The sequence below is a fragment of the Hylobates moloch genome, unplaced genomic scaffold, assembly GCF_009828535.3.
Source record: "Hylobates moloch isolate HMO894 unplaced genomic scaffold, HMol_V3 SCAFFOLD_24, whole genome shotgun sequence".
Taxonomy (NCBI): Eukaryota; Metazoa; Chordata; class Mammalia; order Primates; family Hylobatidae; genus Hylobates; species Hylobates moloch.
Window position 1 is genome coordinate 3,922,457 of NW_026652299.1, and position 23,065 is coordinate 3,945,521.

General features: G+C 34.6%; 1 protein-coding gene across 2 annotated transcripts in view; it reads right to left on the reverse strand.

Moving 5' to 3' along the window:
• Positions 1 to 14,895, reverse strand: part of ACVR2A (activin A receptor type 2A) — a 34,419-nt gene extending 19,524 nt beyond the window's left edge. The window contains exons 1-3 of one of the 2 annotated variants that reach the window (XM_032145639.2): positions 14,686 to 14,895; positions 11,619 to 11,728; positions 11,288 to 11,442 (exon numbers count right to left, since the gene is read on the reverse strand). In XM_032145639.2, the coding sequence (XP_032001530.1) occupies positions 11,288 to 11,442; positions 11,619 to 11,667 (204 nt within the window). In that variant the 5' untranslated portion in view covers positions 11,668 to 11,728; positions 14,686 to 14,895. The remainder of the gene's footprint in view (positions 1 to 11,287; positions 11,443 to 11,618; positions 11,729 to 14,685) is intronic. The other variant, XM_032145638.2, reaches the window with a different exon arrangement.
• Between the last annotated feature and the right edge of the window lie 8,170 nt (positions 14,896 to 23,065).

Below are 23,065 nucleotides of genomic sequence, written 5' to 3' on the forward strand. Positions count from 1 at the left end.
AGTCTTAAATAATGATTATTTATTTTTCTAAGAGCCTCTAGAGTCTAAATTAGAAAACAAGGAATTTACAAATTGGAACTGCCTTCTTGACACTAGGGGGCAGTATTGCCTTTAGCAAAAACGAGCTAGCAGCCCTAACAAATTTACATATAGCTAGAATCAGTTTCTCAGACTTTCTGACAGTTGTCTTAAGAACCTCTAGAATTTCCTATTTCCTGAACTGCCTCACTTCCCTTTCATGGAAGACAGAATCATAATGGTGAGACAGAAAAATGTTTCTGGTGGCTAGGTGCGTGCACTATAATACACCATGGCAAGAAACTAAGACAGGAAAACAAGATCATCAGAATTAAGTAAAACATAGTGACAGAGTATTATCAAACCTACTTGCCCAGCACATCAAGGTGAAGCAGTTAAGCAGTGGTGGCCCTGGGAACAAGTAATCACACATCTCACATTCTAAAGACACTCAGACACTGACAGAGAACAGGATTTTCATTTTTCCAGTCATCCCAAAATAGGTAAGGGTCTAAATTTAAAATTAAAAGAAATATGATCACCAGCGGCAGGGAAGGCTGAGAATTCCTCCAATGGATAATGGTTATGTTCCCCAGTTTCCAATATTTCTATAGAGAACAATAGCACCGACAAAACAGAACTGACAACTCATTTATCTGTACTAGTTGCTTAACTAGTTTTCTTCCTTCTAGATTTTATTCCTGTGATAATGATTCAAGAGTATTTATAATTCATCCAAAAGGCTGAGATAATCCTACTATCAAAACATCTTATCCAGTACTCCAGAGTAAAATTAATCCCTTGAAAGAAATACATGCCAACTGAATAACTAGACTATGGTTTCCAAAGGCTCAAGGATCTCTCAGATCTTGTTTAAATACAGGTGTTTTCAGAGATAAGGATGACACTATACCAGCACTATGCAAGTAGGTGCTATCCATACATCTTACCAAAAAGTATGTCGCTGCCCAATACATTTCCCAAGAAATGAACATTAGGATAGGCTATAAAATAACCCAAACTGACACCAAGAACAAGCCTCAAAATATCAACTATGCAACAAAATATGAAGGTAAAAACAGAATAAAAAAATACATTCACTTAAGTACCTGAATAAATACAAAATAACCACATATGTTTGCTTAATACACTTCTCAATAAATGAGGATTAGAATAAACAAACAAGAGACACCAGCAACAGTCCTCAATGCATAAACTACATGACAAAATAAGAGGGGTAAAGCAAAAATTTTTTAATGGCCAGGTGTGATGGCTCATACCTATAATCTCTGCATTTTGGGAGGCCAAGGCAGGAGGATCTTTGAGCTTAGGAGTTCGAGACCAGCCTAGGCAACATAGGGAGATCCCTTCTCTACAAAAAAAAATTTTTTAATTAGCTGGGCGTGGTTGCACATACCTGTGGTCCCAGCTACTCGGATGTCTGAGGAGGGAAGACATCTTGAGTCTGGGAGGTTGAGGCTGCAGTGGGCTGTGATCATGCCACTGCATTCCAGCCTGGGTGACAGAGCGATACCTCATCTCCAAAAATAAAAATAAAGTAAAATAAAATGCACTAAAATATACAACTAAGCAAAAAGCAAACAAAACTCTGGACTCACAATATAGAAAATGTAGCTTGACTATTATATACTACAACTGTAGGTAACGGTGAAAATCCAATCTGCACATTAATATCAAGCTATTAGGTTTGTAGGTGAGAAGAAGATTTGCTGCTTATCCCTGAAGTGGAAAAAAAACTACTGCCAAATATCAGAAAAGAATGAACAATAGTTCATTCATTCATTCATCCAACAAATTTTACTGAGTAACTAGTCTGTGCCAGGCACTGACTAGCCAGGCTCTCATGAAGCTTGCAGCAGTGCAGGACAGAAAGACTAATCACCAATTCACACTAATAAAAAGGAATTCAGTACCTTCAACATCTGTAAAGAGAAACCTGACTTATAATGACAGGTAAAGTCTGAGAAGATTTCCCTGTGGAGAACACCCTTGAGAGATGGAGTAAGTACTAGGGGGAAGCAGCTAAGGTGAAAAACAGAGTTGAGACATCCTAGTTTCCTGGCTTATGCAACCAAATGGACAGTGGTTCCATTTACTGACAACCAGGTTTGTGAGAGACAATCACTACCTGTGAATGGTAAGTGCTTGGAGACATATAAATGGAGACATTTAGTAAACAGATACACAGATCTGGAATACAAAAAATCTTTCTAGAAAATAGAGATTTTTGTTTATATACTATAAACATGTATATATGATATGTACTATAAGTTTTCTTTTATTTACTATTCAAACCATTCCAAGAAATATCTGTATCTCTGTATCTAGAGAGAGACAGACTGATTTTTTTCTGGGAGTGGAGATACCTCACTCAACAACTTTTTAGGATTACCAGGACGAATTAAGGTCCTCCTATCCAAACTATATGAAAACTGACAAATTCTGAATTTGTTTCCTCTTAATATCAACTAATTATTTTACATTCTAAGAAATTTTACCATTTTAAATTTTAAAAAGACTATCCTGCCAAGCAGAATATAAACAGAATTTTAAATAATACAGTATATGCAAGGACAATGTTTCTGAACTAAGGAAAGCAAGACATATATTAAGAGATTCAACAATATTGACATGTCAATTGCACAGCAATGATTCCATCCAATTAAATAGTCAAAATTCCTCTGTGATAATTCCTACTTCCTACAGTTTCTCTCATCCTATTCCTCTCGGAAGGAAAGCAAAGAAAGGCCAAGGCAGGTGAAATGAAGATTCTGGATATGTTCCCTAAGAAGTAGAGCACCTCAAGGTAGCCAGCACTGGAGTTAAGTCTGAAAGAAACGTAGGCATGCCCATTCTCCTTTTGGGGTTGCCGCTTAAAAGAATCAGGTTTATGACTGGCTACAGAAGTTTATTTTGATTTATTTTCATATCTGTATTCTGCAAGTGTAGCTGAAAAAACCAGAAAAGAGACCATGTTACACGTGAATAAACTGTGAGACGGTAAAATGGTTATCTACAAGGCCACATATAATCACTATGAAAACTATTTTAAATGTAGTTTATATACTCTGATCTCTTTATCCTACTTTGTGTTTTTTTTTTCTTTTCTTTTGGTTTTTTTTTTTTTGAAACAGAGTCTCTGTCACCCAGGCTAGAGTGCAGTGGCATGGTCTCGGCTCACTGCAAGCTCTGCCTCCCAGGTTCAAGCAATTCTCCCGCCTCAGCCTCCCAAGTAGCTGGGATTACAGGTGTGCGCCACCAAGCCTGGCTAATTTTTGTATTTTTAGTAGAGACAGGGTTTCCCCATGTTGTTTTCCCATGTTGGCCAGGCTGGTCTCAAACTCCTGACCTCAGGTGATCCACCCACCTCGGCCTCCTAAAGTGCTGGGATTACAGGTGTGAGCCACCACACCTAGCCCCTGCTTTGGTTTTTTTATGGACTCCACTTAATTATTAATTGAAATAAGCCATTCAATCAATGGGCAATAATCCTTGGATATAAATGCCCAGGCTTTGCCACCCACTAGGGTGACTCTAAGCCAAGTCACTTCATCTATGAATGCCTCAATTTTCTTATCTATAAAACGGACTTCAAAACTACAATGAGATAGCATCTCACAACAGTCAGAATGGCTGATTATTAAAAAGTCAAGTAACAACAGGTGCTGGTGAGGCTGTGGAGAAATAGGAATGCTTTTACACTGTTGGTGGGAATGTAAATTAGTTCAACCATAGAAGAAGACAGTGTGGTGATTTCCTCAAGGATCTAGAATCAGAAATACCATTTGACCCAGCAATCCCATTACTGGGTATATACCCAAAGGAATATAAATCATTCTGTTATAAAGACACATGAACACGTATATTTACGGCAGCACTATTCACAACAGCAAAGACATGGAACCAACCCAAATGCCCATCAACAATAGACTGGATAAAGAAAATGTGGTACGTATATACCATGAAATACTATGCAGCCATAAAAAGGAATGAGATCATGTCATTTGCAGGGACATGGATGAAGCTGGAAGCCATAATCCTCAGCAAACTAACCCAGGAACAGAAACCCAAACACCACACGTTCTCACTCATAAGTGGGAGTAGAACAATGAGAACACATAGACACAGGGAGGGGAACAACATACACTGGGGCCTGTCAAGAGACAGGGGAACAAGGGAAGGGGAGCATCAGGACAAATAGTTAATGCATGTGGGGCTTAAAACCTAGCTGACGGGTTGATAGGTGCAGCATACCACCATGGCACAGATACACCTAGTTAACAAACCTGCATGCTCTGCACATGTATCCCAGAATTTAAAGTAAAAAATAAAATAAAAAAATAAACTAAAATAAAATGGACTTGATAAATAGGACAGAACCCCATGATACTAACAAATTAAATGAGTTAATATGTGTAAAGTGATCTGTATAGTGCCTGATATAATACTCAAAATGAATCTTTTATTACACCAATTAATTTCAAAGTATTAACATATATCAACAATAATTTCAGTAAAAATGATTCTGTTTGAGTTCAATTTTGAAGTTGTTACTCTAACACCAATAACAGTGAATACTTACTGAGCACTTAGCATTAGCTACGCACCCACATGTGGCTCCTCTCCCAATCAGCACAGATCTGGAATAAGACATTTTTCCTCCCTTCCTCCAGTCTTTGCCTAAAATTGTTGAAGCAACTCACTTCTTACACTCTTTGCCTTTCATTTCCAGGCTACAGTCCATCATCCTGTGTTACTTCACCTACATATTAACTGTAGGCCCCAGAAGGGGAAGCAAGTACTGTCCTCTTGCCACTTTTACCATACACACAGCATGATGCCTGGCACACCGTAGGCAATCAAGCACTGAGTGAGCAGTTAAGCAAAAATGAAAACACTGAACAATTCCTAGCTCATCTGCTACAAGCAGCTTTAGCTAACAATGGGATGTTTTTCATTTCTATTATCCTAATTAAAAAAAAAAAAAGATTTGACAGCAATGAAGTAACTAGGAATGAAAGAACAAGGTCTAGGATGAGGTCCAGGAAATGAAGAACACAGGAAAAAAACAAACTCACTTCTTCCTAAATACACATCTCCTTGCCAGAGAAGGAGGATAAATGATATACTCTGGTCCATATGCACCAATGAACTGACAGAGAACCTGTACAAGCCAAAGAAAACCTGAACTCAAGATTTCAAAATTTAATCAGAAGTCACTCTTAGAAATAAGGTGCATTAATTAATTTTAATGTGCAACTTTACCTTATTTTAAGCTATTGATAAAGGTTCAAATTTTTTACCTTCACCCCTTCCTCCCTTTTTGCTTTCGGACACAGAATTTTGGACAATCTCCAACTGGCCTTGTCTGAGCATTTGTAAGTGGAATAAATTATATATGCCTGATGAGAGTAAATTTTTTTGTCAAGCTGCATGTCGAGATAACTTATGACACTTCTCCCCACAATTAGAAGTATATATTAAAGTAAGTTGTAATTTAGGTTACTAATACAAAAATAATCACACATCAAGGTAGGACACAGAACAACATCTATAGTAGCCCTATACTATTTCTTAGACATACACATACACACACCCACACACACACAAAGAATGCTCATGCATAAGACAATAGCATTATGTCATATTTTAAACACACTAAAAAAATACAGTTGCAAATATTTGTGAGTTGTGAGTTCTCTGTCTTAGCAGAAACCTAATATAAACTCTAAGCTTAAAAAAAATCACATTGTACACTTTAAATATACACAATTTTTACCAAAAAATCAAATTTTGGTATTTCATAAGCATACAATAAAACTCCATTACATTTCACTTAAAAACACATAATTTAATAAAACATTAAAAATATAAATCTGAAAAGCTGTCCATATACTGTTAAATTAAAATAAGCCAGTTGTGGAATAGTTTATAGCTCATAAAAAAGAAAACATATATACTCAAAAAAATAAGGTTAGAGAAAGGTGCCAAGGGATACACACCAATCTGTTAAAATTGATTATTTCAGGAAAGTGACAGAGAAAGGGAAAAGAGGAGAAAATGATTCTATTTTTTCATACTTCTTTCTGTACAGTTTGTCTTGATACCACAAGCATGTATTTATAATTAACTTTTTAATTAGAAGAGATTTTAAATGAAGAGAGAAAAAGCAAAAGGGAAAGAGATGTGTTCATAAACTCCAATCAGTAGTCAACCTATTACAAGACATGTTTCTATGAATATAGTATTTATTTTGTAAGTATAACTTGTTATTAGCATATTAAATACTCAATAAATTTAGTAAATTTCTCCTGCACCCTTCCCCAATAAGGAAGCAGTATATACTCTTCTAAATTAACTTGGCTGAAAAATGTTTTCCTACCCTTTCAGATTCTTATTAATTTTAAATACATAAACTCATGTTCAAGAAGAAAATCCCACAAAGCATTTTCACAGATAGCTTGGTTTCTCAGTGAACAGTAATCTGACATAGCATGAAATGACAACCTATTATTACTTTAATGCTAAGGTCAAAAGGATTATTTTGTATGCCTAATTTAGGTATCCCAAAGCTTTAGTCCTTATCAGACCCACACCTAGACAAACTATCATAAAGTAAAGACTGAACAGGCTGATGTTATTTAAGAAAGAATTAATTTTCAATACTGAAGTGCTACTTAAATAGTCTTTCAAAGTAAACAAGAAGCTAACTTCGTGCCTTGTTAAAGGTAGGTCATTTCTAACCCTTAAAATTCATTTTCTTATCAAGTGATATTTTATCAGCACAAATATAGATCTTATAAGCAGGAAACAAGCTCACATATGGTTATGAAAGCGGCGCCATTTTACTGAAACTGCATTAACTCTAACCACAATAAGACTTCTTAATAATAGAGTCCATCAATTCCCTCATATTCATGACTCACTGTCACTAGAAAAACCAGTTTGCATTCGGTTTACTCAATGCATATTATAAAAGCATCTTCCTATATGTGGGAAGATAGTTTCAGCACAGGCAAAAGAAAAGTGAGCTGGGTAACGAAAACAGATAGGATGCTTCAGTGTGTGATTGAATAATGTCATTCAATTGAAAGAACTGAATAATGTCATTCTCTTATAAATGCCTGAAATACTTCAACTTATTTTACAGCCCCCTGCAAAATCATGGCCTCAAGATTTCTCTCAAGGCAAAGCCCTAAAGCACCTGAATGTTTATTAAAGGAATCCCTAGACATACTACGTTATCATCTCAGTATAATTCCATATGCAACAAACTCAGTTCAGCAATTCAGCACTTACTGAACGATTATTCCATACAAATACTGTGTAAGACACAGTAGTGATTACAATACATACCTCATCTTCAAGAGGCTTACAATCTAGTGGGAGAATAAAACACATTATGAGCCCTTCTCAACTGGGGTTATTTATCTGAATGACAAATGAAAGAATGACCCAAGCACTATTTTCTCAAATCTTTCAAGGAGGATTACAACTAATACAATGTTAGATGCATATGACAGATGTTTCGGGGTGTAATGGGAAGAAAGTGCCAAAAGACAAAGAGAGTATGGAAGACCACATGTCATGCTCCAACTTGGTCTTCTTTGCTGTGGCTCACTGAGAGCCCACACATATTTTAAACACATAAGTAACATAATCAAACATGTAAAATGCTATTCTGGCAATATTACAGATGAAGGGAGAGAAATGGAAGCAAGAAGACCAACTTTGAGATTATAGAAATAATCTTAGCCTTAGGAGTAATAATGTCCTGAACTACAATAGGATCAATTAGAATGAAAAGGTGAATGAACAGGACTTGGTAAATGACAGAGCCAAGAATAGTTGTCTCCAAGGCTTTCACCCAGGATGAATAAGAATAAAGTGATACCATGAAACAATGACAGAAATATAGGACTTACGAAAAAAAAACGACCAGCAAACTGCTTTTTTCTGTGCCTTCAACTGTGCTAAATTTATTCCAGAATTTGTATTTTTATTGGTTACTAGGAACCATAATGAAAGACCAGATTTTAAAGTACTTATACCCCCACATCACTTCTTCAGGATAAAATACTAACACAACCAGGAAAAATTCTAAACAATTTGATGTCACAGAGATGAAGAATCCCTCACCTAACTGCCAGAACCAGCTTACTAATAATGAGAACAATGTCTTACAACAGACCAGTTCACTCACAAACCACCCTTTAGCCAAAGCTTTGAGGAAAAGTCTCCCTAAGAAAAAGAATGACAAATGTTATGGCACTGTCTAAAAGCACTTAAAGAATCCAGAGGAAGAATGTTCCAAAAATCCGGGGCAAGACTGTAAGATCTTTTCCTAACTGGTGTAGAATTAAAGTTGAAATATGGGGACATGAATATGGGGTGAAATACAGAAGTCACTTTAAGACTTCAAATATCTCTCTCCTACTTCTCCTACCCTTCGAAAAAGTCTTAATAGGAATTGGCAGTATCAACTCAAGCACAGAAATTTTTATCTACAGCCCAACCACATGTTTATAAACCCTATTCTAAAAAGGGTCATCAACCCTATTCCAAAATGTACTTTAGAATTTTTGGAAATTTTTAATGGAAAATACATGAATATGCCCTTCTATGTATCTATGACTTATTTACTTCTCTTTTTGTCCTACGTGAGACAATGTTTACATAAGATGATGTTATTCCTCATTTTAGTAGTCATACAAACTATTCAATATCCAAAAGTAGGAAAATAAATTAGCCTACAGGATGATTTTGAGATGGCAGAAAAGTTTACTGAGTTATATGAAAGAAAAGGCATTTGCTTTATGAAAAAAGAGGGAGAACAGCATAAGTAATAAGAACAAAGCTTTAGTGTCAAAGAGTCCTTGGGTCAGATTTTTCTATCTATAAAATGGAGATTTTACTACATAAACAACTCCATGAGATAAAAGTAAATTAGTATTTTCCATACCTGGCTGGTCACCAGAATCGCCTGGGAAGCTTATTAAAAACATAACATCCCATGCCCCATTCCATACTTTCAGGAGTGTGGTCCCAAAATTTGTATTTTTTAACAAATTCCAAAGATGATATCAGTCTCACAACTTGGAAATCATTGAAAAAAATATTTTATGCTTTTTTATATGTTCCCATATAATTTATATCTTTATGTATAATGTACCTTAACAGTGCCCTAGTACACTGTAAAATGTTCAATAAATGCTTGATGTAATTATCATTATTTTGAAATAGAAGATAAAACTAAGCCTTTTGTTACATGATGGCCACGAAGTGGTCTTGCAGAACAGTTGGCACAAATCTCTCAGCAAAAACAAGACTTGAAGCACGAATACTGCTTCAGAAACTGCGAGAGATGACAGAAGTGAAGTTCCACACTGATGACAGAAGGAAAGCATAAAATCAGGCCTATCTTGTATTTTTCATACCAAAGCTTAATCACACCAGGTCACTTTATCACAAAATCTTTACATTTCTTTCTTATTTTTCAGAAATTCATACAAATTCATATAAACTCATGACAGAGCATGTAAGTACTAAATAAATATGTACAGTAACTTTAACCATAACAAGTATCTAAAACCCACAGAGATGTACGGATACTCACAGAAAATCCCTGGTTCTTATTTACGAATAACATCAATCCTTTTTAAAAGTCCAAACCCTTATGTAGTCTTTCTTAAAAAACTGACCACATACATAGGATATAAAGCCCTTTAAGAAAAGCTTTAAGCACATTTTTGTAACAATACTGTATACAGATCAGTGTTATCTATAAGATTACATTTTAAAACTCCTCCTATAAAAACCTTAACAAATTTATTTATAAATGTGGTTCCCGGCTTGTTTCTAGCATATCACAGATCCGGTAAATTCAGGAAACTATTATAATACTGAATAATCTCTCTTCTAAATTTTGATACTAAAACAAATTTTTTAAAAGTTATCACTGACAGAAGGTAAAGTGTATCCTATGGCCATTTGGAGTAAACTACATAGACTAGGTACTAAAACTTTTTATTTTAAAACACTTTTTAGAAATGATTCTTAATGAACACAAACTTAGTTACTACTGTTTAAAAGTTAAAATACTCAAGGTGTACAAAATAATGTTTACCTAATTACCGAACACGGTATTTTACCTTTGGGTTTATTTCTCTATATACACATCTTACAAAGATTATGGGAATCCATGATCTAATACTAACAGATTGCTGCAAGCACTGAGAAATAAATGTGTTATATAAATAAAGCTTACAGGGAAGGAGTTGTTTTGGTCATTAAATTATAGGACTTTACCATTTTCTTCTATCAAGTTTTAACCATTAATCCTTCTGGTATTAAAGAAGCAAAGTTACACCAAGAGATCCAGAAGGCTGAGGTAATGCGATCTTAAGAGTTAAAAGAAACACAGTAAAAACTAGAATTCAGAGATGTCTCAAGCAAGTAAAACCAAAAGTTACCAGTTTTCATAGGCCTGTAGAATACTACTTCCATGAAAAGTCCTTATAAATACCAGACCTGCACAAAGTGTCTACATTATAAGAGAATGTAGAAAATTTAATGAATTTAATCTGATTACTCTCCACACCTATATTTCCAGAAATAATTGGGGTGTGATGTGTGACAATTAAGAGCCTTAAAAAAGTTTTTAGTCTTCAGTACACACTTGATATGAAGCAACCAAAAAAAATACTTGATCTACCAACAACGTAAGAAAGGTTACTTTTCTGCTCCTCTTCCCTACAAAAACATCTTTATGGATAAATCTTCCTGAAGCCTTTATGAAACCTCTCTTTACTATACTTTTTTGGTTACTTCCCTGAGTCTATCCTCACGGATAAAATGTTTTGCCAAGTGGTCTTGAAAAAGGCACAGAAATTTAGAAATGGAGGAGGGGACAGAGGGCAAAGACAGGGTTATGATTTCACTTCTGCATCATAAATGACTTCTCAAGAAGCAAAGCAGGTTAGTATGAGCATGAAAGTAAAACTCTCCAAAGAGGAATAGAAATGGGAATACCCCTTCATTCTACTCGACCTCGACCATAAAGTGAGAAAAGTTTAGGACGCGGTACATTAGTAAGTCTGCAAAGTTCGCTAGAGTTCTCATGACAATAAACATTCAAAAATTAACTCCAAAGGAAAATAATTTGTAATAAGTTAGTGGGTTTCACCACAGTAATATTTCTCAAAAATATAAAATTTAAAACACTACAAAGTACAGGACAATAACTTACTTGAGTTGGAACAAGTACAGGAGGGTAGGCCATCTTGTGATGCCTGTACACCCAAAATGCACAAATGACAATCCCCGCAATTAACATAAGTGGCACCAAGGAATAGAGCAGGATGTTGTAATAGGGTGGCTTAGGTGTAACTGGATTTGAAGTGGCTGTGGAAAAGGGGGGGAAAAATAACTCAGATTTGGTCTACAAAATTCTATAATAAATATCTGTCATAGTCTCAAATTTTGGGGAAGAGGTAGGGGTAAATTATTCCATCAACACAAATATATTTTGTTTCCAATCTACAGCTGAGCAAACCTATGTATTTTCCCTGTGAACTTACGCTGTGTGACTTCCATCTCCGGAAAATAAGAAAACTTTTCATTACACATATTGCCCTCACAGCAACAAAAATATACTTCAGGGCTGTCTTTTTTTTCTACACAATCAGTCCTGTAAATAAGCAGAGAAGAAAATAATTAAAATCAATATTATTATACTGACCCTACAACAGGTATTTTTATTCTGAAATAAAATAATAAATTAGCCATTTATATTTAACTTCAAGATTCATATTAATATCTAATAATTCTTAAAAACCAAAAATGTTCCTGGATTCCTGTTACTAAATCTCTTTAGAAAAAAAAAATTAACAACTGATTTTATAACAATCACATTGACTACTAGAGACTATTGCTGTAATTTGGTTTTTAGTGAGCAACCTAAGGCAATCACCTCTTTTAATTTTTTTAATTATTAGAAAAGCTTGAAGAGGACATAAAGTCAATGAGGCAATTTGGTCTAAGAGTGCTTTTGCTCACAGGAAATATAGCATTTCCATTTTGTGAATACAAAAACTGAAAACTATATACAAAACTGTGTATGTATGTGTATGTACACATACAAATACATATACACATGCTAAGTGATAAAAGCTCATATCTCATGGGTTAAACATTTCAACATCAGAAACTCAAACTAGGCTGAGAAATTAATACTGTCATTGTTTTTTAGAGTGTAGATTTAAATTCCCTGAATGCAATGAACAGGGTTGAGATGAGCAATAAGTAGAAAACAAACATGTATACAATAATCATATAGCACCTAATAACTCAAACAGATTAGAATTAAACCAAAAAAATAAAAATAAAGTAGCCTTCTGTATAGGACCTTAAGTCATGAAAAGACCTGGATTTAGCCTCTAGAACAAATCCTAATCACCCACTAACAAACAGCTAAACCTATTTAAAAAAAAAATCAACATCAGATGAACTTAAAAGATGTATCTTAATAACAAACTGAACTTTTTTGATAATTGTCAGAATAATAAGGTAGAATTTAATTCTTAAGTGAAAAGCTGAAGAAATTTCAGGGAGATAGGAGTTTTAACAAAATCAAACTAAAATATACTCAACATCAACATCTATTTAGCAAGAGGTTTTTTAAAGACAAATGAAAGCTAAATTTTAACAATTTATAAAGAGAAATATAAATTTAAAAACATATTTAAAATCATGTCTCAAATTACAACAGATTAACATGATTACTTAGCCTAATTAATTCAATAAGGTTACTTTTCACCATTCAATTTCATTCTTCTTTTATCATTTTCTTTTCTTCCACACTTTGACAATTCTTGAATCTTCTTTTCCTCTTACTTCTCTTACTATCCTATTTGTTTCCAATCAAATTTAGAGTATAAAAACAAAAATTTTATAGTTTAAAATTAGCATTTAACCTCCAGACACAAAGGTGGTATAGTAATTACCATTCTAAGAGCAAGTATTTGCAATGAATAACACACTTGCAGACTCCAGTGAAAATGGCTCACTACTCTTTTTGGCACTATCCGAGTCTCACATAGCTGGAGTACTGTCTTTAGGTAAAGAGCAAAGTAGTTTTCTACTACAAAAAAGAATAGGAATCCCTGATTCCAACTAAATGATAAAAGATAGTTTGGGATAAAGATGATTCCCAAACTCATTTTTCCCCAATTTCTTCCTGTTTACCTTTCATAACAGCAAATATCACTTGACCACTTCTGTTAGTAGAGGCTGATAATCAGTAATGCAGCTAAAATATATAAGTACATAGAAATAATCCCTGGAAAATTCACATACTTAGAAGTACATCCTAAATATGAAATATATATCTAAATCTAAATGACTGTGTTGTAATTTCTCACAAAAAGTATAGTTACTCCAATTTTCAAGGGCTTATTCAATGCATTTTGCTCCTAGTCACATATAGCTAATCAAACACAGATTCCAGGTAATCAACTGAGGCTCCCAAAAGTGATCCAGAAGTATCTAGTGTTCACTGTATACAGCAGTACTTTCTGGCTCCAAAATGTCTGTTTATCTAGGACTTTACAGCTTCTGCCTGTCTTCAGCACCTACCCACAGCAGAAATCCTGTGGCCCAGGCAGTTAAGGGATCACCCTAACAGCTATGGGACTCCATACAGAAAGATCACATGCAGTCAATAACATGACGACTGTATTTTACTTCCAGTACAGAGTAAAGCAATTAAAACAAGTATGTAGTTTGAGGACTGTGTTAGTTCTGACGAAATTTTGAATGTCAAGTTAAAATGTCTCTTGGGGTAGACCAGGCGTGGTGGCTCACATCTGTAATCCTAGCACTTTGGGAGGCTGAGGCAGGTGGGTAACCTGAGGTCGGAAGTTCGAGACCAGCCTGATCAACATGGAGAAACCCTGTCTCTGCTAAAAATACAAAACTAGCCGGGCATGGTGGTGCATGCCTGTAATCCCAGCTACTTGGGAGGCTGAGGAAAGAGAATCGCTTGAACCCGGGAGGCGGAGGTCACGGTGAGCCAAGATTGCGTCATTGCACTCCAGCCTGGGCAACAAGAGTGAAACTCTGTGTCAAAAAAAAAAAAAAAAAAAGTCTCTTCGGGTAAAGAGCAAAAGCCCTACTTTGCAAGAAAAAAAAAAGGGGGTGGGGGGTGGGGAATGTAGTAAGATCAATTTCTTCCAGATACATAAAGAAGGAAACTGAAAGAAAAACACATGATTAAATTTTATTCTTCTTGAGGATAGATTTTCAACAGATAAACTTTTGTAATTTTTAAAATGTTTTCCTTAAAACTGGCATTTTAAAAGTTTATAATCCTAACAACATTGGGGAAAATGGTTTTTATTTCAGAGCTCCCACTACTGGGTAGATTATTCAAAATATATCAAAGATGAAACATAAATATGCCATGTTTATTTTATTACTTTAAAATATACTGTCATTAGAGCATGTCATAATGTTCTTTATAATCCCATTTTTAAAAAAGCAAGAAACATTTAAGTGAATATTCATGCACTGATCTTTCCCCTTTCAAAAAGAGGGGAAGTGTGAAAATTCCTCAATACTACCATAAAATCTTAAATGCGTTCTTACCTGTCATAGCAGTTGATATCATCCAGCCAACAACCTTGTTTCACTATTTCAATAGAACCAGAAATATTCTTCCAGGTAGCAAAACAATGCCGCCGTTTATCTTTGTCACCATAACACGGTTCAACACCAGTTTGATTGGTTCTGTCTTTTTCCCAATTAGCATTAAAGAAAAGACACTCCTGAGTTTCTGATCTACCAAGTATAGCACCTATAAGATAGTAAAAACAACAATATAACCACATTAGCTGTTAAAATAAAAGACTGTTTCCCAAGATAGCAACTTTAGGTATTCCTAAAGTGTCAATAATTTACTGTCTTCCCACTTATAACTTTGGGTTTAGGTTTCCAGGTTAATCCCTGTACTTTAAATATAAAAATAGCCATTATAATAGGATATAACCATATATATCACAGTATTTCTCTGAACATCACTAGTTTCACTTCACTTGAAAATGTCCTTGATGAAAAGCCACAGAAATTGTTAATTTTATGAAACGTTGGCCCTTGAGTAGACTACTTTTTAATATTGTGTGACACAAAAACTAAGCAAACATAACTCTGCTGCATAGTGAATACAGCTGACCCCTAACAACTCAGGGGTAAGGACCACTGGCTTTGCACACAAACAAAAATGAGTGTGTAACTTTTGACTCCCCAAAAACTTTCCCAATAGGCTGTTAACCAAAGCTTTACCAATAGCATCAACAGCCGATTAACACATATTTTCTATGTTATACTTATTATATACTACATTCTTACACTAAAGTAAGCTAAAGAAAAGACAATGTTATTTTAAAAATAAGGAAGAGAAAATACATTTACAGTACTGAACTGTGTTTATCGATACCGTAAGTTTACACCTTCTGTTCACAAAATAAATCATGAATGGCAACCACAGCTGCAGACCTCAATCTATGGTATGTATCAAACAATTCCACTTTTTCTTGTAATGTCAAGACTTTTCTCTTCTTAGGATCAATTCCAATATCACCAGTGGCACTTTGTATGCGTCCCATGGTGTTACTCAAGGTTCACGGCATTGTGCTAAACACAATGAAAAATATATGCTAGAACTGCAAGAGATCACTTTTTACTGCAATATACAATTTACTGGAGAGACAAACTGCTCAAGCTGAGATGATTAGCATCATATGGTGTTTTAAGTAGATATTCGCAACACTTGAGCTCACCGCAATAGCAACAGGAGGTGGCTATGAAATTATTACAGTAGTACACTATGTACTATAGTTAATTTCATGCAATTATAATTTAATACTGTATCTTTACATTTGTTTACATTTCTCTCAACTGCAAACTGTGCCTGTATGGTCTGTAAGTGTGTATGTAAGTTTTGATAAATTTTAACTTTTTATAATAGATTTGTGTATATTTTATGGTAGTAAATGATAAAAGACTGGTTTCTACATATATTTTATGCATTCATGACACATCTTTTCTTAATTTTTTCAATATTTCTAGGCTACAAAGTTCATTTGTGAGTTTTTTCAAATTGTCCCAAATCTCCAAAGCCTTTTCCAATATATTTATTGGAAAAAATCCACATATGTATAGACTGACACAATTAAGACCCTTGTTATTCAAGGATCAACTGTACAATGGTTGCCTCAAGAAAAAGCCCACATATGACTGAGTTGTAAACTAACAAACTATGGCTATTTAGACTTGGGTATCTGACAGGCATGTTCTCAAAAGTAAACCAAGTGAACCTGTGACTTCAAGAAAAGCAACTAACAAGTATGCATTTTCAATGATAAAATTTAAGTTTTCAAGCAAAAAATAAAAATTTTGAAAATTTTTATCTACTGCCATCAGCAATAGGTGATGGTGTCAACCTTTCCAATAGTCAAAGAATTTTCTGATGAGATCAGTGGTGATATCAATAAATGTGACTTTTAAATATTGAATAATGAAATGTGACAGTATTTAGAAAGTCTGCATAATTCAGAGAACTAATATTTTCCAAATGAATTGTGATATTACAAAAGTATTCATGGGTTAAAAAAAATCCACTCAATGTGCATGACAAAGCAGATTTTAATGTTACAAAAGACAAAAAGTTCATCAATGGTTTCAGCTTCCCCACTGCAACTAGCATTTACAAAATTATGTCTTGTCTTATCTGAAAAACAAGGAAACTGGAATACCCAAAATAACTCTGAAAAAGAAGTACAAAGGAGAATTCATACTTACTGATTTTAAGACTTACTATAAAACTTCAGCAATAAAAACAGTATGGTTATAGTGAAAAGACAGAAACATGTATCAATGGGACAGAACAGAGAACCCAGAAATAGACCCGCATATAAATGGTCAATTGATATAAAGAAAAGCTGTCAAGGCAATTCAACAGAAAAACGATAGTCATGGCAACCACAGATGCTGGAGCAATTGAATATCCATACACAAAAAGAAAAAACAAAAAACTTCAACCCATATATCACACTACATACAAAAATTAATTCTAAACATATCATAGACCTAAAATAATACCTGAAACTATTAAACTTCCAAAAGAAAACAGGAAAAATCTTTGTGACCTTGAATTATGAAATATTTCTTAGAACACCACATATGACCTACAAAAGAAAGAATTGATAAACTGAACCTCACTAAAATGAAAACTTCTACTCTTTGAAGGCTAAGGGGAAGAAAAAAGTCACAGACTGGAAGAAAATACTTGAAAAGCACATTTCTAAAAAAGAACTGATACTCAGAAAATATAAAGGCCTCTTACAACTCAATCATAGGAAAAAACACTGTCCAATTATTTAAATGGGCAAAAGATTCAAATAGGCCCTTTGCCAAAGGGCAAAGAATAAAATTTTTTTTTAAAAAAAGCTACCCAATATTATCAATCATCAGGGAAATGCAAACTAAAACTACGATGAAATACTAACACTAATTAGAATGACTAAAACAAAACAGAAACACTAACGGACAATATCAAGTATTGCTGAAAATGTGAGCAACTAGAACTTTCACATATTGATGGTGGTAGAGCAAAATGGCCCAGCCACTTTGGAAAACAGCTTTACAGCTTCTTAAAGTTAAAACAGACACCTGCCATACTACCCAGCAATCACATGTGTAGGTATCTACGTGAGATAAAAACATAAGTCCACGTAAAAATCTGTACATGACTGTTCAGAGTGGCTTTATTGATAATCTCTGAAAACTAAAAACACTCCGATGTCCATCAATGATGAATGGATAAGCAACCATCCATACAATAAAAAAGAAATGAACTAGTGGTACCTACAACAAAATGGATGAATCTCAAACATTATGCTAAGTGAAAGCAGACAGATGTATGATTCCATTTACACAATATTCTGGAAAAGGCACAAATATAGGGACAGAAATCAGCTCAGAGATTGCCAGAAGCTTGGAGTGAGGGAAAAGGAGGTAATTACAAAAGGACATGAGGAAACTTTGTGGGATGAAGGAAATAGGAACACCACGCCTTGACTGGGGTGTATTATGATTGTATAATATGTATGGTTCATCTATTCTAATCAAAACTTACGGAATTGTGTATCTAAAAAAGCACATTTCATTCTATGTAAATAAAACTGACTTCAAAAAAAACAATAGAAACTACCATATCTTGAGTTATGGTATGATATCAAAGAAAAACACTCACACGAAAAAAAAATTATTAAAATACTATTCCTTTTTTTCTAACTATGTATCTGTGTATGACCAGATTTCCTTCATATGCTTCAATCAAAATAACATATCACAACAAACTGAATGGAGAAACAGATACAATAATAATACAGTTTTCTTCTACTACAACAATCATTAAGAGATTGTAATTTTACTAATTTTTTTGTTTTGGAAAATATTTTTCATAAAACCTTGTTCTTTACTAACATATAACGGATTATTATTGCTATTTTAAATAAGTTAATATTTAAACATTTTCTTTCATTTCTGATATGGTAAATATTGACATATTTCACTATTTTAAAAATGTTTTGGGGTCTTTAATTTTTAAGAGCTCTAAAGAAGTCCTGAGACTAAAAAGTTTGAGAAGAGTGGTTCTACAATATACTAGCACAGAGAGGTAGTTGTAAGTTGCCAGTATTTGTGCGCAGTAATGGTGTCATGGACTTCCTCTCAACTGTGGAAGAAATTATAGCATGAACTGACAGTGCAAACTATGTTCTGGTAACTCCATCTCAACTGTGTATAAAAGAATGGGCCCAGCACAGTGGCTCACATCTCTAATCCCAGCACTTTGGGAGGCTGAGGCAGGCGGATCATGAGGTCAGGAGTTCGAGACCAGCCTGGCCAACATGGTGAAACCCCTTCTCTGTTAAAAATACAAAAATTAGCTGGGCAAGGTGGCGCACACCCATAATCCCAGCTACTCAGGAGGCTGAGGCAGGAGAATCCCTTGAACCCAGGAGGTGGAGGTTGCAGTGAGCTGAGATTGCACCACTGCACGCCAGCCTGGGCAACAGAAAGAGACTCTGTCTCAAAAAAAAAAAAAAGGGAGGGGGGAGGCTGCTACCACCACTTATCTGTATGCAAACAATAGGCACTTTCTAAATTATTTTCAGAAACATGTTGAAAATATGAGCAAGGTAAGTTTCCTCCTTTACCAAACAATACAAAGCAATATTCAATGCCCCTATTGTTATCTTAAAACAGGAATGGCAATTTTTTTATGTAAAGATCCAGACAGTAAATATTTCAGGCTTTACAGGCCATGTGGTCTGCCACAACTACTTAACTCTGCCCTTGTAGCATGAAAGCATCCATAGACAATACATGAATGAACATCATTATGTTGCATTAAAACTTTATTTATGGACACTGAAAATTGGATTTCATGTAGTTTTTACAACTCACAAAATATTACTCTTTTTTTGGATTTTTTTGGTAGTTTTTACAACTCACAAAATATTATTCCTTTTTTTGGATTTTTTTTTTTTTTTTTTTTGCTACCATCTAAAAATATAAAAATCATTCTTAGCTCCAAGATGGATTTGGCCCAAAGGTTGTGCGGTCTGCCACCTCCTGGCTTAAAACAACATCCTAATCCCAATAGTCGGTCGTTAACCTACCTGTTGTTTATTTTGTTGGGAAAGGGGGCTCTGTGAATTATCACCCATTTAATTCATGTTAAAAACCACTATGCAACTATTTCCAATTTCCAAAAGAAGAATCCCAGTCAGGCATAGGAACACCCCGAAAACTAAACAAAACTGACAAAAAAAATTGAACACTGCCTACAGCAAAAGTGCCAAATAGGTTTTACCTTCGGAGTCAATTCCAGTCAGCATTAGTAATGGCTGCCTGGGGCACTATACCAAGAAAGATTTTGAGGATATTTTTAGAGAGGATTTTATAGTACTGGAAGGGAAGGGGAGCAGCATTAGTGTCTTCTATTTGCCATCCTAGTCTAGAAAAAAGATAAACAAAGGGCCATTTTATTTATTAAAAAGATATTTCCACCATTTTTTTAAGGTAAACAGGATTCAGGATGGTTTTCTAGATCTAAACTAGAGTGATATTTTTCATAAGTAGAAAGAAAATGGCTTATGGGGAATGCTGTGACAATTTCCCCACCCCTCCTCAAGCTGATTCTGCAATCAGTCTCTACCCATCAAGTCTCTAAAAAAATTCAATATAGTAACATAATGATTATAAAAATAATTATATGTATTTTTATATTCTTAAGCTTACATTACAACTTTAAAGGTGTAGTTCTAAAAAGGATGGCATGGTTATTTCCGTATATTAAGTTTTAACGACATCTCCCAATTTAAAATTTTCTGAAACTTTAAATCTCTACCCATAGATTTATTCTATCAAAGTAACTCTAAATAGTTACTACTGACATTTTCAAAAGAAATAAATAAGTATAAAAGGTTTGCGTGCAGGGTTTAGTACAGCAGTTCTTAACCAATGATGTGCATCAGAATCCCCTCTATATTTTCTTACATTCATATGTCTGAGTGCCATTATGTAGGTCCTGGGAAGGGGCAGCTGAAAAGTTTATTTTGAGAATATAAATATACATATACATACACTATATATATACATGCTACTATATAGAGTACATGTATGTGTGTATACACACACACACACACACACACACACAAACACACACACTATACTAATGGTGCCATGGACTTCCTCTCAACTACAGAAGAAAAAATAGCATGCACTGATATACTGCAAACTCCTCTGGTAATCTGTCTCAACTGCAATCTATAAAAGAAGGGCTGCTACTTCTAATGTATACAGAATATAGTATATGCCCATGTGTGGAGTTTTTTGTTGTTTTTGTTTTTCTGCAAAGATGCACTGGTAATCTAATGTTCCTCCCTAGGTAAAACCCACTGGCTTAATAGACTTGGCCTGAATCTGGAATCTATTTCACAAATTGTGACCTTGGACAAGGTACCAAACCCCTCACTACCTTGTTTCCACATCTGTAAAATCAAGCAGATTGATTCAATTTCCAAATTCTTTTCCAGAACTGTAATTCACACTCAGTTTACAGTAAATCAGTAAGTCTAATCACAAAATCTAGTATCAGAGTTAATTTATATAATAGTGCTATATTCAAAGTACTGCTTATGGTTTACTGACTAGTACTGACTGCTTCATTCTTCCTACCATTAAAAAAAATAGCAATACACAGAATCTGAAATTTGGTAAAATGTTTTACCATAACTGTAAAAGTCTACTTCTTTTTTTTTTTTTTTTTTTTTTTGAGACAGAGTCTTGCTCTGTCGCCCAAGCTGGAGTGCAATGGTGCGATCTCGGCTCACTGCAAACTCCGCCTCCTGGGTTCACGCCATTCTCCTGCCTCAGCCTCCCAAGTAGCTGGGACTACAGGCGGCCACCACCAAGCCTGGCTAATTTTTTTTTTTTTTGTATTTTTAGTGGAGACAGGGTTTCACCGTGTTAGACAGGATGGTCTCGATCTCCTGACCTCGTGATCCGCCCGCCTCGGTCCCCCAAAGTGCTGGGATTACAGGCGTGAGCCACCGCGCCCGGCCAAAAGTCTACTTCTATAAGAAAATTTTCACCTCAAGCAACTGTATCTGAGGACAATTCAAGTTTTGTTTTTTAAAAACATGATTACTATATCAACACCAAGTTTATACAACCTCTTCCAGAAACTCATTTTATGAGACCAGTATTATCTCGATATCAAAAACAAAGCACAAAAAGAAAAACAGACCAGTATCTCTCATTAACTTAGGTGCAAAAGTCCTCAACAAAATTTTAGCAAAGAGAATCTAACAATATATTTTTTAAACAGCAAAGTGGGATCTGCTACAGACATACACGGCTGTCTCAAGATTCAAAAATCAATCACACAATCTAACAAATCAACAGACTAAAAGTGAAAAACCATATGGTCATTTCAGTGGTTGCAGAAAAACCATTAGATAAAATTGAGTACCATTCATAATAATAAAAAAAAAAACTATCAGTACACTAGGAATAGAAGGGAACTTACTCAATGTCATAAAAAGCACCTACCAAAAAACCTACAGTTGATGTCATACTTAACGGTGAAAGAACAAATGTTTTCACTGAGCTCAGAAACAAGTCAACAATTTCACTCTCACCACTCTAACATAGTACTGAAACACAGTACTGAAAATTGTAACTACTGCAATAAGGCAAGGAAAAGAACTTAAGGGCATACTGTCTAGAAAGGAAAAAATAAAACTCCCTCTATTTGCAGATGACATGCTGGTATATGGAGGAATTCCGAAGGAACCTTTAAAAAAAAAAGAAGAAGAAGAAGAAGAAGAAGCCCCGAACTAATAAGTGAATTAAGTAAGGTCACAGGATAGATGAACAAGACACAAAAATCAATTGCATTTCTATTTGGTGACAATGAACGAGTGAAACTAAAATTAAAAATGCAACACCAGTTACGGTTGCTCTGAAGAAAAATAAAACAGGTATAATTTAACAAAACATGTATAGGATCCCTATGATTAAAATTTTAAAATGCTGATGAAAGAAATCAAATAAAAGCTAAACATTTGGAAAGACAAACTGTTCATGGATTGGAAGATTGAACATAAAGATGTCAATTCTCCCTAAATTGATGTATAGGTGTAATGCAATTCATATCAAAATCGCAGCAAGTTTCACTGTAAACAAGTATATTCTAAACTTTTTTGAAAAGTAATAAAGTGGGAGAAATCACTCCCCGCTTTCCGGACGTTAAGGCTTACAATGTAACTGCAATAATAAAGACAGCAAGGTACTGACAGAGGGACAGAAACATAGATCAGTGAAAAAGATATAGGACCCAGAAAGAGATATACACACAAACAACGTCTAATTCGTTTTTGACAAATAAGCGAAGGCA